At 33.5% G+C, this 17,186-nt stretch overlaps 1 protein-coding gene across 3 annotated transcripts in view; it reads right to left on the bottom strand.

Annotated features, from left to right (window-relative positions):
* The window catches only part of LOC111085503 (Down syndrome cell adhesion molecule-like protein Dscam2), a 114,304-nt gene that overhangs the window by 21,503 nt on the left and 75,615 nt on the right, over positions 1-17,186 (bottom strand). For all 3 annotated transcript variants that reach the window (XR_002610340.1, XM_022384380.1, XM_022384381.1), the window contains exons 11-19: positions 16,142-16,261; positions 14,733-14,906; positions 13,782-13,929; positions 12,951-13,099; positions 10,349-10,480; positions 8,833-9,000; positions 7,095-7,165; positions 6,416-6,656; positions 3,706-3,804 (exon numbers count right to left, since the gene is read on the bottom strand). Coding sequence is in view for 2 of the 3 variants with exons in the window: in XM_022384380.1 (XP_022240088.1) it covers positions 3,706-3,804; positions 6,416-6,656; positions 7,095-7,165; positions 8,833-9,000; positions 10,349-10,480; positions 12,951-13,099; positions 13,782-13,929; positions 14,733-14,906; positions 16,142-16,261 (1,302 nt within the window). In the remaining variant the exon portion in view is untranslated. The remainder of the gene's footprint in view (positions 1-3,705; positions 3,805-6,415; positions 6,657-7,094; positions 7,166-8,832; positions 9,001-10,348; positions 10,481-12,950; positions 13,100-13,781; positions 13,930-14,732; positions 14,907-16,141; positions 16,262-17,186) is intronic.

Genomic DNA, 17,186 nt, shown 5'->3' with positions numbered 1-17,186 from the left:
CGGATGAAAGGGCAAGCATGTTTGGTGTGACGGGGATTCGAACCCGCAAAGACTCAGTAACGGATTATAATTATTTGTACGGAATGTGTTGAAGTGCGCATGAGCAAAGGCGGAGCATACTTACACCCTTAGGTAATAGATTATATTACGTATGACAGCCAAATATACTCCTACCAAGTAATAACTGGACAAAACAAAATATGAATAGACAACCAAGAAAAAAACAGTATTTTATAGACAGTATATATGTAACATATTAAAAAGATTTTTAAAAGTTGATAAAAAATTTGGCAGAAATAGCTTCAGTACAGAATATTTAGGTATTTTATCGGATATATGTAAGATCGATGTATTAAGATTATTTTTTTAAGTTTGTTTAAGAGCAAACTGTTTGATAATTTCTTAATATTAACTCTCCCATGATGTCCCTACCGACACTAAAGAAGACCGCTCACCAATCTTAACAAGTTTGTTTTCAAAGATACTCAGGGGTAAGAAGAAACACCAACGCTTCAAAGAACAACTAACTTTTCTTCGCCAATATAAATACCAGGACATAAAGGGAATCTGAGTAAGTAAACAACGTTTTGTTGACCATTGACCATTGAGATCAAATTGTTTAAACATTTATCTCTCATGAGGTAAGTTGAAAAATATGTCTTTCAGTACCTGGGATCATTTAGATATCAAGTTAACTAAAAAATCCGGACCTAAACTGAAAGACATACTCGTAAAATCATATTTCACTTCACTATCTTGTCCTGGACATAACTGTAAAGCACGTTCCATTCGATTTACTGATAAATGTACAACGAAAAAGTTGTTTACTTACTCATATGTACTTTATGTTCTGATATTTATATTGGTGAAACATACAGATCCACAAGGAACAGATTGCATTGCTAAAACCATGAAAATCCAAGACATTACTACAAATGCCAATAATACTCTGCCAAGTTGGCCTGTTATAGATTGTACACCTACATATCTGTTTAAATTCCTACATTTGTTTCTGAAATAAAGTTATATATGTATAAACTTTTAAATACAAATGTATTGATACTTATATATATATACTTGTATTCATTTCCTATTTCTATTTGTCCAGTTTGTTACTTGATAATATTACACTTGACCTTGTATGTGTGTTTTATTACTTAAAGCCGTACATGTACACCAATGCTCACTTCAACAGATCCAAAATAAAAATAAAAAGCCTAAATCTACTTCTGTTAAGTATTACAAACATTTTTACTGAAGTGTAAAATCTAATGTAAGCCTAAGACTGAAATTCAATTTACTGAGTGTGATTAAGAACGACATGGCCAGGTGGTTAGGACGCTCGACTCGCAATCTGCTGGTCGCAGTTCGAACCCCCGTCCTACTAAATATGCTCGCCCTTTCAGCCGTGGGGGCGTTATAATGTGACGGTCAATCCCATTATTCGTTGGTACAAGAGTTGCCCAAGAGTTGGCGGTGGGTGGTGATGATTAGCTGCCTTCCCTCTAGTTATTTCACTACAAAATTAGGGACGTCTAGCGTAGATAGCCCTCGTGTAGCTTTGCGTGAAATTCATAACAAACAAATAAGAATGACTGTGATATGTATTCAGTAATATTAACTAACCTACGATGTCAATATTCACACTCGTAAGAACGCTCGCCGATCTTAATAAATAAAGTAATTTATAGCAAAGCTTGTTTCTGAAATAACGTGTACATATAATTTTGACTTTTGGTACTTTTATAAACTCATCAGATTCTTTTCACTCAAAGACATGAAATAATACTTCACTATCAGCTCCCGTCGCCTATAAAATTTATCCAGTTTACCAATCATTGATACATGCAATTCAAAACAGGCTACTATCAAGTTCAAGATAAGGATTTTTCATTTATTCGAGATATTACTATGTATTATATTTAACCCTAGAAATAAGCAATTTCTATATCATATTTTCTCATTTGTGAACGAAAAGCGAGATACTTGAAAATCAAAGTTATACAAAAGTCATAAAAGCCTAAACTTTACTCAGTGATATTTGTTTTTTACAAATACAGTTTCTCGATTATTAAAAGCAACTCATGACCCCCACAAATTTTGATCTGCATCATTTACCCTTTTTTCTAATCTACAACTTTGAAAACCTTTATAATGGTATTGTAACATGCTAATTAAATAATCTTATGTGTTTCTCCATGATTTCTAATCTTTCAAATTTGTGAAATAAAAATAATTATTTTCTGACCTACCACTGTTTCACTTTAATATGTTTGGTTTGTCATTTTGTTTTTTGTATCAAAGCCACATTGGGCTATCTGCGGTGTACATCGTGGGGAATCGAACCTCGGATTTTAGCGTTGTAAATCCGTAAAATTACCGCTGTACCACAGAGGGACTAATATGTCTGTCTTAAGTAACACTATTACACTTAATTTAATAAAAAAAATTCTTCCCAAATATGATTTCTTTTTTCTGACCCCTAAAAAACAGCGTAAAATATAGCATTTACTTACTTTAAAAATAATTTTGGAACTATATAAAATATCATATCTAACTTTTCCAAGCGATAAATAATTGATTTAAAAAATTCAATACTTTTTATAAAACTAATAAATACCTATTACTAATTAGTTTTTCTTTCCTTTCTATGCCATTCTGCTTTGGACAGTAAAATTAAACCATCATTTTATGAAAGCAAGGGAAGTGTATTATAATTAGAGATGAAATATAAAATATGATGTAGGCCTAAGGCCGAAAAGCTATTAATTTATTTTTACATGTAGATTATATTTTCAATGTGATATATATAAAAAACTTACTAATACTGAAGGATACAGTGCAATAAGAAAAATGTCTATTTTATCAAACAAAATGAAGAACCAGTTAATCATATTGTCTGTGAATGTCCGTAAATTAGATATTCCAAAAATGAAAAAATATTTCAATAATTCTAGAATGAACAAAACTTCTATATATTAATAGATAATATTTAGAATTTATTTGAAAATATGGTAATAGAAAACCAATCAGGTTTGTTGGACTGGGAAGATGTTCTCTTATAATAAGTGATTATATAATGTTTATATACAATTTTAGAAGAAAAACGACAAAGTAATTTCATAGATATGTGCAGACAATGAAACCAATTAATTTTGTAATATATATATATATTGTGGTATTAGAACAGAATCCGTGGAATACAGAAGACTTTCAACCTTACCCACCCACCACTTCAATGCATTTCAAAAATATTTCGACTCCAGATAGTCAGCCACAACATCTAAATAAAATCTGTAAGGGAGCTACATAAAATTATTAGTTTATGTGTTACATAAACAAAGATAAAGTGTCCTATTTTGCCAGTCACAGAAGTGCATGGTTACAGTAGTGTCTTATTTTGCCAGTCACAGAAGTGCACGGTTACAGTAGCGTCCTATTTTGCCAGTCACAGAAGTGCATAGTTACAGTAGTGTCCTATTTTGCCAGTCACAGAAGTGCATGGTTACAGTAGTGTCCTATTTTTGCCAGTCACAGAAGTGCATGGTTACAGTAGTGTCCTATTTTGCCAGTCACAGAAGTGCATGGTGCTGTATTCAACTACTGAGAAATACGTGGCTTGTTGTTTTCTATCAAACGCACATGCGCTTGGTGTTAATGATAAAATTAAATATGTTAAATAAGTCACATTACACTATCATTTACCTGAAATTGGTATATTATCGGACCTCTGCACAGTCCATGTGACTTGGATGGATGTAAACGATACAGAGGCCACTTTAAGCTTGGGAGCAGTCGGCGGATCTGAAAAATCACAAGAAATGATCAATGATTCATTATCCTAATGGAAATCACTATGAAATATCATTTCGTGAATCTTTTAAAAATAAATAATAGTACACTTTGCCTACATTTTTACTTTGTGTATTATTTTTGCATGATCAATGATTCATTATCCTAATGGTAATCACTATAAAAATATCATTTCGTGAATCTTTTAAAAATAAATAATAGTACACTTTGTCTACATTGTTACTTAGTGTATTATTTTTGCATGTTAACTACATAGCTGGTCACCTTATTCCTGTAAGTGACCAATCTGACCGTCAAGCTGTAGCCCTGTTTTTTGTTTTGTTTTTTAATTTATGAAACAGTATACCATGTCAGAAAATGTGGGTTAATAATCACGAATCTCTTATCTTTTTATAAGTAAAGTACTTTGCCAGAAAATACAATAATTTAAACATGCATTTCTAAAAACCTTAATGATTCATTATTTATTGGAAAACTGATGATTTGTAACTACTGCACCAATCGTTCAACCTTCTCTACCAGACATTTTTCTTCCTAAGCCTTTATTTCCTTTAACAACTCTATCCTCTTTCTTTTCTTATTCTTTTTTTTTTTTGCAAGGTTTCTATAATTTTGCTAAATTATCTAGGTTCTGTTCACTGCTTTTTTCACGCTGACATCGTTCCTTTTTGTTTACTGGTCGTGGCTTAGCAGTTAACTTGTTGGACTGAGGACTTAAACATCCAGGGTTCGAAATATGATGCCACTGAACAAACTCCGCGCTTTCAGTATTAGATGCATTATAAAAGTGACATTCAATTCGTTTTGCAGCTTAAAGAGCCAGAAAAAACTCTTGCCCCCGCTGGTAATGTAGCCTGCTCTTCTCTCTCTGCTAGTAGTTTAAAATTAAGAACATCTATCCCTGGACACCAGAGATCTCTGACCTGACTGTTTAGCCCATGCGCATAAGGTGCAATTAATGCTCAATATCCAATTTCTTCTTTTTTTTTTTTGGTCGTCCCATTCTTACAAGTTTTATCAAACACCATCTGTCAACGTCTTCAATATACTAATGCAATACACTAGTACTAAGGTTATCCACAGTTTATTTTTTAATCTGACCTCTTTAAGGACAAAAAACACGTCCAAAGCTTTCTCGAGTTGTACTCTAAGGCCGTTTTTCAGGCAAGATCTTTTTTAATTTATTAGACTTTTTGTTTTTCTTACCAGCTTTTTTTTTTCGTAAGATATTTTAATTAAGGCGTGCAAGGAATCTCCAATTTCTTTGACAAGCCAACTTCTCTTCGTCAACAAAAACGTGCATGCTCTTAAAAGCAATATTCCTAAAGTCTTTTCTCATAATAAAAAATGTAACGATACATGCACTCGAAGCACTCCTGAGGATTCTTTCTTGAAGAAGATCTAAAAGTTATTCCTCCATATCAATCACAGTACGGCATGAAGTCAACAAAAATTAAAATCTAATCATATTCTAGTAAACCAATTTTCTTCTTTCTAAGAATAGAAATCATTTGCTAAACTAAAACAAATTTTAATGCAACCAAAATCAGTACTGGTTTTTCAATCGTTTCTTAGTTTAAAAGTGTAGAGCACATCGGAGTTCAAACCTTGGACCTACCGATCCACAGTTCGATATACACTAGCTACTATAAACCATGCCTGGCCTTTTTAGTTTAAACATATTTATTTAATAAGCTCTTGTCGAATCGACGAAAAAGGGGAGAATTGGTAATTCAACAAAAGTTTGCTGATATGAGAAGTCTGTTTGTCTGTTTTAGTGCAAACCACTCAAAAGGCTGTACCTTGTCCACCGCGAAGAATCGAACCACGAATTTTATCGTTGTAAGTTTGTTAAATTACGGCTGACCTACCAAGGGAACCTATCATAGGACAGTATTCGATCAGCTATATACAATAAAGCCTATTTTTTACCGCAGTTACTAAAATTTTAACTATATAAATCACATTTTCTTCTGATTTGAAGTCAGTTAAAACAAATCTTGTGCTTTCTTTATAAATGTCAATAAACCTGTGGTCATAGATAATTATTTTCCAACCAGAGGTCAGTAAACTCATTTAGTCGTTTATATTGTCAAAATAGTTGTTTATATTTAAGAATATAAATTCAAATCGTTTTATGGATTAAAAAATTGGTAAAGGCTATTGATAATATTGTGGCTTGATTTCCAGTTCTTAAATGTATCAAGTACTTACTAGCCTTGAATAACTCTGAATGTTTCTAAGCCATCAGACAATGTATTTCTTGGACACTAAAAGTAGCTGAAAGATTGATTTTTATCACATAAGTTTTTATATAACAACAAACTTCTATTCTTTTCTCCATCTATTAAAGTTATGTTGGAATAAAAAATAACCGAAATAAAAATGTATTTCTTAAATGAAAAGAGATTATAAATATTATTATGGTCAGCTTAAACGTCGGTTAATCTTTGTTTCTTACAAGTTGAGATTTAAATTTCAACTTATTTTTCAAATAAACTTAAAGCCTCCAGAATACCAAAGAGAGCCTAAATTATTGTGAAGTAATCAGACTATGAGAAAAGCTTTGTTGATGAAGAGAGAGAGAGGAAAAAAGTCTTACCATTGTCTAAAGTGACAAATAAAACTTCGTCAGAGGGCGGACCAGCCCCCTTGATGTTGAACGCTTGCACGATGATTTTGTACCGAGTTAGCTTTTTGAGATTTTTCAAAAAGCAGGTTAGTTTTTCGTCGTGAAAATTCGCGTTCATCGTTTTGTACGTGTAAGCTTCGGATGACCTATGTACCTTGTAGCCCACATAATACCCCTTTATTGGACCATGAGTAAGGTGAGGTTCAGGTGACTGGCAAGGAAGAAAGTTTATAAAAAAAGTTATTAAAAACTACACGTATAGCAAATGTTTAATTTCCTTCAGGGTCGAACAACCAAAACTCATCTTACAACAAACTAGTGATATCCTCTGTGGAACTACTAGACGATGAGATACTTGTTCTAGAATCACTTGGCACAAGATAGCTTCCTTCTACGAAAGTTAAAGGATGCTTGTTATGCTTAACTCCAGTCTTCTTTGAAATAAATTAATTATAAACATATCAAAGTTGTTTTTTTAATTATTATTTAAATACAATGTTCAAAACACTTCAAGAAGTATAAAAGGCATGGAAAATGACAAAGTTGAAAAATTAATCTAGCAGAAAAAATAAAAACGTGAGTTACAGCAATTCGTATAGACCGATGGTGAAGTGAGTATAAAAGACAGCTTCACATTAGCTCACCGTACCTTCCATGTTACTCTCACTAGTTGTGATCCTAGAACCTCCACCCTCACGTCTTGAGGAGGACCACCAGGTACTGAAAACATAATAACGAGATTAAGTAAAACCTTGGAAAGAATTACTAGATCTATAGCATGCATTAACTGTATCAACAACCAATCATTAGAAGAATATTGCATGTGTGTATTGGAGGGGGTACATGGGTATTATATAGATTGGGTTCTCAAACTCTCTCAGCACGAGATCCCCAGAAGATTTCGCATCCTGACTGAGTTCCCCCTCCTCCCAACTAATGAATCTGTAGACACTGAGTACCTTACCAGTAGTGTGTGTTTGTGTATTTGCTATGCCTCACAGTTTGGGAACCCCTGGTGTACAGGACGATGAAGAGGTCATAACTAAACTATGAGTAAAATATGAGAGGGGGAAGAGAGGGCACGGGTACTATATTACAATTTTGAAATACTAAATAAACTATTAGTAGTAGCTACTGGAGGGACCGAGGACCATAGGTACTACATACGACAGTTGTGAACTAATAAATAAACTATTAGTAGAATCTTGGGGTGAGGACCTACGGGAACTAGATAGGACAATCATGAGATAATAATAAACTATTTACAGAGTCTTGGGGAGACCACAAGTACTATAGATGATATTCATGAGGATCACTGTATACAATAAAACGTAAAAATGAAAATGGACTAAGGTATGGTCTTAAAATGAAAAACATGTGTTACAGAATACAATAATGAGGTAATAATTTAGTTGGTGGTAAAGTCTTACAAAGAATTACTAGATATTATAGAACATCGTACATTACAAATTATTTCCATACTTCCAATAAAAAAGCATAGAGACGTTAATCATGCTATATAAGAACGACGTTCCATGTTCCGTGCTGTCTTTTTCCTCCATCATCGATCGTGATGAGCTTAATGACCATTATTACGCACTACTGACCTACATCGCAATTTACATCGTAACAAGCTTCAACAATAGATGACAGAGTCAATCTTAGACTATACATCTTGACAGACTCTCCACTGTAAGGATGTCAGCTTATATTGAACACCACGATTAAGCACACTCGATGCACAGAAGTCTATTGCAGCTGCTTCGGTGGACTTGATAGGAATATGATCGAATGAGATTGCTATGATTCCAATTTCTTCGGCCATAATTTTCATAAAAATAGACGTTGATTTGGAGTTGTGGCTTGAATCTGATAATTTTTTGTCTTGTGAGCTTCAAAGCTTTGTTTATTGTCTTGTTAACGGTACCAGCTTCAGCACAATGGCATTATGGGTAGAAACCATAGCTTTCACTTTGAGGATGACGATGTTGACCAGATTGGGTTGGGATGAGGTGTCGGGGACCTTTGTTTTCTATACGAACGGTGTTTTGTCCTTTGGATTGGCATAGTTTAACAACCTAACTCAGAATTTTTTTTTATAATCCCCAAACCTTAAATCTATCCGTGGCGAAATTAAGCTATTTAACCAATTTATTATTATATTCAAATCGTTCGTATAAAATACAATGAAATATTACTGAACATTAATTATGTGTTTAGAATGAAATTAAATTCATCTATAGTAAAGTGTACTTCCAAACTAAAAATGAAATAATGCGCGTTAACTCCCTTCTTGGACCATAATGGCTAATTCTGAACATGTATTTGCAAAATGTAATATATAGAAACATTAGTAATATAGAGCACGTGTGAATTCTAAATAATACCTTCTATATTACTGGTTGCTGTAATCTCCTCACTTAAATCGCTCCGACCCACAGCGTTCTCAGCCAATAGATGGAAGTGGTATTCAGTAGCCGGAAGTAAACCCTTCACCACCACGTTAGTCTGTGAAGCTGGAATTACCATCTCCTTCCTATTTTGGTGATCGTGATCTAAACGTATGAATAATTCAAGCCAAAAATTCATTGTTCTGGGCTTTGTCATTATAATTGATGACATTTCAGAATCTACATCGTGTTTGATATTTATGTAATAGATATAATAAATATCCTGAACTGTCAGTTACTTCCAAACTCAGATCAAGAGTAGCTAAATGATGTTACAACAGTACACTTTCTTTACATCTATATTTCATCATTGCAGAACTTGTCCTATCGACATACTAATTGCTTTGAGGTTGCATGTTCTAGTAACTAAAACTATTGTCAGAGATTTAACATATGAGGAAGTAGCCTATTTATTACACACGACAAAAACACAATCTAATTTTTTTGTTATTAATGAATAGTGCGTTCGGACATTACCTGTAAAGTGGCTGTTGTGTTTCTTAACATATTAACTGATAGATATACGATATATTTAATCATTCTATTAATATATTTTAATGCTTTTGTTTGTTTATTTGGAATTAAGCACAAAACTACACAATGGGCTAGCTGTGCTCTTCCCACTACGGGTATCGAAACCCGGTTTCTAGCGTTTCTATTCTAATGCTTATGAAACGCTTAGAAAAGCTGTTAGTATTATATGAAGAAGATATATTTACCAAATTTTATTAAGTCTGTGAATATTTATGACTTTATTTGTTATATGTTATAACATTTTACACGTGCCCGGCACGGCCAGCTGGTTAGGGCGCTCGACTCGCAATCTGCATGTCGCGGGTTCGAATCTCTGTCACACCAAACATGCTCGCCCTTTCAGCCGTGGAGGTGTTGTAATGTGACAGTCAATCCCACTATTCGTTGGTAAAAGGGTAGCCCAAGAGTTGGCGGTGGGTGGTGATGACTAACTACCTTCCCTCTAGTCTTATACTGCTAAATTAGGGACGGCTAGAGCAGATAGCCCTCGTGTAGCTTTGCGCGAAATTCATAACAAACAAACTATAGAGACGTAAGTCGTACTTCCCAATGCGCATCTCCAGAAGAATTTGGAGGTGTGAGAAACACCGCACGACATTACTAATATGTTATATTTGTGATTGTTTGACATAAACCTACACGACTAAATAGCTACTCTATGATCGCTGCAGGGACTGAATCCAAAACTTTAGCGTTAAAAGCCTTTCTCCCAAATTCACTTCTGAGCTGCCGGGGGACTCTAGAAAAAAGTAGATATTTCATGTTCTAACTTTATTAACATTAATTGTTAGTTTTTATGTACTTTTACTTTGAAACCTAAAAGATTTTGTACCATGTGTTAGTTGTATTATAGGTCATGGATGTTTAGACAAATAAAAAGTAAAACATGTCTATACACGCACAGACAAACGTATATTACCTTCTTCACTCCAGTATATCAAAATATAGCGTGTGATTGGGCTGTTTCCTGAGTAAGGGGCTGACCAGGACAACGTTATCTTTCTACTTTCCACCTGCTCTACTCTGATGTTGGATGGCCTGTCTGGAGGTTCTAATAAAGAAAATCATAGCATATACGTGGTTTTGTTTTTCTTATTTTATAAATTATAAAAATTAAGGTAAATACTTTCTGTACACTTAGAAAAAAAAAGAATCTCTTTGAAATCCATTTCACTAGAATTACCTATTTGATGCAGCTTTGACCATTTATAAGTTACTCGTTCAATTCAATGTTGTTTATTTAGAGCTACTTTAGCGAGTGATACGTTTATTTCTTGGAAAGATTAAAAGTTAAATAAAGTTGTTACAGATGCACACTTAACACTGTCTGATACGATCAAATCTGTCCACAGTATTAATTGATTATCTGCAATTTCTAATGACATAAATTTATTTGCATTCGTAATGCACATTATATCTCATATTAGGAAATGTTCCATACTGACGGGTATTTTTAACAACGATTGGTCTTTTTACCTGCATAGCTTAAAATGTGTGTGTGTTTTCTTATAGCAAAGCCACATCGGGCTATCGAACCCCTGATTTTAGCGTTGAAATCCGAAGACTTGCCGCTTTCCAACAGGGGGACGCGTAGTTTAGAATGAGTTTAATTTCTGTAGTGTTCTGTTTACCAACCCGTAGTTTGTTTCTCACAGTTTAGACGTTCTCTACATTTAAACCGCAGCATGGACTCTTACGTTTGGTCCGTAGTTTGTGTCTCGCAGAATAGGCGTTCTCCACATTCAAATCGTAGCGTGGAATCTTAGGTTTGAGGTGTCTTAATGTTTGATAGTTTTTGCAATCTGAAAGAAATCTTTGCGGCACATGAGTTAACTGGTCACCTCAGAGACCCCGAGGTTAAGTTATAATAAACTCCAATCAAGGTCTGCTAAAAGAGGGATGTTAATCCGTTAGTACAATCGTCAATAACACTCTTAACCGAATAGCAGAATTAATTATTACAATTATGACTACAGTTGTAAAGCGTGTTTAATGGAATATGACGAATCGAGCCTTAGACCTCTTGATAAGTAACCCACTCGCTAACCACTATGCCACTTCCCTCCTTTTGTTTTCCTCCACTTTATTCTATTTTTCATTCGCCTTTATTCAGGAAAAGAAGGGCTAGACTCAATACAAACAAAATATATTTTTTTGAAATCAAAGTATTATTATTATTACTATCCCATGATATCTTGGTTATCAGCATTACACTACTTCGTCATGTTATTAGGATGCAGTTAATGGATAGTAACTACAACTACGCGTTCACAATAAGCATATATATATAATATACAAACACTGAACAAGAAGCAATAAAAGAATCTAACGCAATAAAGTCGTGAAATCGATTTACACCTAGTTCCATTTCCCATTTATGTTGATAACAAAAACATAATTATATTGCTGAATGATGCTATTGAGTGACCAAATCTTTTATATCTGATCGTGACCGACTTTTTTTTTTTACTTTTGCATCTAAGAAACAATGTTCAATGATGATAACAGTGGAGACTTAAGTTTGTTCAACATCAAAATTCGGAACCACTTGAGAGAATAACAAAGGACAAAGGTTGCAGTTTGTCATTTGTCGCCAATCTAGATCCTGGGTTAATTCTTTCACTTTGTAGTCAAGACAACAGGCAAGAACGATGCTACTTTGACAGCTCTGTCTCTTAGATATCATCACGTCTGGACAGTGACGCACCGAAGCTATATCGCCTGGAACTCAAACCAATCAGGAGACAGTAACAGTCGTATATATACGGGACCTTCGGAAACTATAATATAATCATACACGTGCTGTAATACATTGCTTTTTTTTTCGTTTTGTTTTTGGTTTTGCAAAGCCACATTGGACTATCTGTTGTGTCTACTGCAGGGACTCGAACCCCGGATTTTAGCTATTTAAGTCCATAAACTTAATGCTGACCCACCGGGGAACACTGTGATACATTACTCAAGATACGTCAAATTAAAAATTTTGGAATTCCAATAATCATAATTAAGTAGAACTATAAAGATTTTATGGACCACAGTGTGCAACATGCCACACGTGCTAATACAATCACGAAACAATGGACCATAGTGTGCAACATGCCACACGTGCTAATACAATCACGAAACAATGGACCACAGTGTGCAGCATGCCACACGTGCTAATACAATCACGAAACAATGGACCACAGTGTGCAACATGCCACACGTGCTAATACAATCACGAAACAAACGTAGCGAATTTAAACGAAAAAGATATTTGGGCATTATCGAGTTGTAGAATACTGTCATGTGAATCTTTCAAGAAAATAAAGTCCACAAACATCTAATTAAAACACCTCTAGTTCCCATAATAAATTTTATTGGTTTTTCTTTACGCAGTTGTCGCAATGTTAAAACATGACGTCTATTGAAACGATAATTTTAAATTTCTTTTTTAATTACAGTTTAGTCTATGTCCATTATCTGCTGTTTTTCCCCCTTTAAACATGTAAGAGCTTAAACAAAATTACAACATAATTTACCTTGTACAATGATTTGTATGTTCATTTCATCGCTCCCAAAATTGTTGGAACCTAAGCAAGTGAATAGCGATGAATCTCTTCTGTCCGCCGATAGTACTTGAAGTTGTGACATCATTCCATCATTGGTTAGCGATTGAGTAATATCATATCTAAAATAAACGTGTGTTCTTCGTGACAAATTTGTTTCATTACAGCGTTGTTTACAGAGTATAGATATCTCATAAATAAAAATGATAGAAAACAGTTGTAATTAGACATTCTGAAATACTACATTTAAAAAAAACATGTAATGCTCAATCATTATTAACAGATAAACAAGTTTATTTCTTAGATCAAAATAGTTAACTAAATTGTACAATTTAGAATAACTTTTAATGTATATTTTTAATTGTGATTCTTCAGGTCCATTAATCACACAATCTTATCAAAGTACTGGTTGTTTCCACTATAACGCTTTACAACTGCTTATAAAAGTACTGGTTGTTTCCACCATAACGCTTTACAACTGTCATTTCAGAAATAAAATATTACCATTACTAAAAATCACGTTATTACAAAGAAAGTGAAACATTATCAAACTTAGAACAGTGACTTACGATCAAAGAACATTTATTTAACTATCACAAGGTCTAAATTCAACATATAATTTTGAAAACTATTGTCTTAAACTTAAATTGTTGTAACGCCAAGGTCTGGAGGTGAGAAATATCTCTTACTTTTATAAAGCAAATATTTCCCAGTGTGTAGGCTTACATATTACTTATTGCTTCATACAAATAACGCATAATGTGTTTTGTGAAGTACTCTGAAGGTAATGCACCCTTCTTTTACCTTCTGTCAAACCGGAAGTCTAAATTTTCTCCATCTTTTTTCCACTGGACCGTCAAAGGGTGGTCGCCGAATATTTGACATGTTATTTGAAGAAGGTGACCTTTTCGAATCGTTTCTGCTTTAAATTCATTTACAAAGTAGGCAGGCACTATATTTATGGAAATTAAATATACTGTTATACGTTTACAAAGTAGGCAGACACTACATTTATGGAGATTAAATATACTGTTATACGTTTACAAAGTAGGCAGACACTACATTTATGGAAATTAAATATACTGTTATACGTTTACAAAGTAGGCAGGCACTATATTTATGGAAATTAAATATACTGTTATACGTTTACAAAGAAGGATGACACTATATTTATAGAAACTAAATATACTGTTACACATTTATAAAGTAGGCAGGCATTATATTTATATTGTTATACGTGTACAATGAAGTGACGCACTAGTTTCAGAGGTAGCGTGCATTTAAAATATAAAACATTAAAACCATTGATAAGTTAATAGAAATTTGCAAAGTAAAAATAAGTTTTATTGCGTAGTATTACACGTTTATAAAGAAGCTAAATTTATTAATGAGACACTGCAGCAGTGTACGTTTACATTTAAATAAAACAAAGACACTGGGTTTCTCGAAAACGATTACTATGTAGAAAAATACCAACTTATCAAGAGATGGTACAATAATTTTGATCGTTCAGAACTAAATAAAAGGATATTTGTATTCATCGTTTTACAATGTCAGCGGAAACGTAAAGGCATACCGTGATCATACCGGTTAAAAGTATATTTTCATTTCCTGTTGGATGGCATAATAATAGCATATTATGTTCTTAAAGTTGAACAAAAGATTTAAATTTCAGTTCACCTCGGATTTTGCCATTATGAGTTCATTAACAAAATTTTAATATACAGAACTTCCAACAGAATAATAAAAAACGACCTTTTATACGCAGCTTTACCACTGCGCTGATTCCGGGCCCAATGCCATTGATCGCCTGACACATGTAAAAACCTGCATCATCTTTCTCGACTTTCCGAATGGCTAGAGAACCGTTCGTTACGACATTGATGTGTGCATTTGTGCGTAAGGAGACGTACTCGCTGGAAACAGATCCTGAAATGTAGGGCAACAAACAAAGACCTAGAATTATACATGAACCTCATCGTTAGATTCAATTTACGTTTACCACGTTTATATTAATAAAATAATTTTTTTATTGGTTTAGCAATGAAATAAACAAAATTGACATCACCAATAGTGGTGAAAATATGAGGCCTACTTTATATATTTGCTTAGCTCTTACAATCAACACTGATGAACCGTGAATTCGGTGAAACTAGTCTGTTACAGGAGGAGTAGCGAATCAAAAAATATATTAGGCCTCTTTTTCATCTTTTCTTCACTTAAATTCACTTTTCGATGAAGAAAAAAATTAATATCATTGATTTAAAAATAAAAATATAAAATCAACCCTCTTAATGCTTCACTATAATACAGTTTTAAACATCAGACAAAGTCAGGAGGAATATGTTTATTCTACTGAAGTAGGTGTTATATATACCATTGTTTCAGTTTTCAGTTTAATGCGAGCGTTATGATTTAGATAGTTTGTACAGCGCAGGTGTCACATTTATTTGTTTTTAGAAGCAATATTTTATGTTAAGTTTGTTTATGTAACTGTTTACGAATCATACATTGTGTAATTCAATTGTTCGCAATAGTGAGATTATTGCGTCATATTGCAAGAACTTTCTAAGCTTTTTGTTGGTTTAATTGAATATTATTTACCTCAAAAAATCTAGTGGCGATTTTTAAAGTGAAATTATCACAGACCCTATTATAATAACAGAGTAGAGAAGGATAATTCGTCTTGTAAATGGTGTTTTCAAGTAACTGAACCAGAATGTGTGGACTTCGACGAAAAAGAGACAGTTAATTAAAGCTATATATACAACTGTGGTAACCAACAGTGTAACGAACATTTGTATAAACATTTGATTTGTTTTTAGTATATTATTTTAAAATAAGCAGACTGTGTTGCTGTTTGTTTATAGTTGAAATTTATTGCCAACAAGTCACCGACACCTGATGGTAGGGTACTGAAAAGATGCGAAATGTCAACGTCTCTTTATTTGTGCGGTGTTCACGAGATTTTCAAGAGTTGCAAGGTTTTGAATAAACCGTCTTAATCAGCAAATCTACGAGAAAATTTCGATTAGATCAATATATCTTAGATCTTACTTGCATCCACATGAGAATTTTAAAATTTACTCTAAGAGTTTGAATTAAATTCTATTTTCTAAACTTCTGTTTTAATTTTTGTCACAAAATGAACGATATATAAATACCTTTTGACTTTCTCCAAGTTATTCCTGGTTTGGGGAATCCATCAGCTTGACAATTAATAATGACGTCACTATTTAAGATCGCCGAGGTATCCCTGGGTTCATTTATCCATCTAGGTGGCGCTGTAACAAAACTTAATATTTTTGTATTTCTTTTAAAACAAAATTTACAATATCATGAGATGTACCAGGAATGTTAGGAAATTAATGGATTTTATTTTTCTTAAGTCAGGCGTACTAGATTGCTACCAACAAACATACTCCAATGATGTTGAGGGTGTAAGCCATCAGATATCCCCTCTCAATCAAGTTCCCATTAACTAGATACATTTTGCCATTATTCCGCGCGACTCGACGTACTTTTACAAATTGAAATACATACAGCCATCTTAAGAATATCAGTTGCCTGGAAACATTGCTCAAGCAAGACCTTCCTTGAGAGAACTAAAAATATATGAAATAATCACTGTACGAAATTATTAATCGATGGTGTTTAAGCACATCATTTTTATCATTCTTGTTAAGAACTAAATATTACTGCACACAAACCACACTGGCGTTGTCATTTTTTTAATGGTGGTACCTGTCGTGTAAACATGTAACACATAATATCAATAACTACGGACGGATACAATTTATTAAGATGATCATTTGCTTGCTGAAACTTGCTGGTATCCGGCGCATCAGAAATAACATTGTTTGCCTGGTTGTTGTTAAATACGAGATTTCACAATAGGTTATGCGTGCTTTGCCTACTGTAAGAATAAGATCCCGAATTTTAATGCTATAAGCCCTCGAACTTACCGTTGAGTCATCGAGAAATAAAATCCCTTTCCTTCTGATACCCCTCGTTCATATAAGTCTCGTAATATTTCTTAAAGTGCCATGTTGTAGGCAACATTTTGGGTCCCTAAACAGTCAAATCCACAATACTTGCTGTCTTTGCATGAAAGACTCAAAAGTGGCATGTATACTGGTAGTTTATGAAGATCATATATATATATATATTGTATATATTACCTACATAATCTATTTAATATACCGATCA

This window comes from Limulus polyphemus, unplaced genomic scaffold (genome assembly GCF_000517525.1).
Source record: "Limulus polyphemus unplaced genomic scaffold, Limulus_polyphemus-2.1.2 Scaffold433, whole genome shotgun sequence".
NCBI lineage: Eukaryota > Metazoa > Arthropoda > Merostomata > Xiphosura > Limulidae > Limulus > Limulus polyphemus.
The sequence above is the reverse complement of the archived record's forward strand: the minus strand, read 5'-3'. Positions and strand labels throughout refer to the sequence as shown.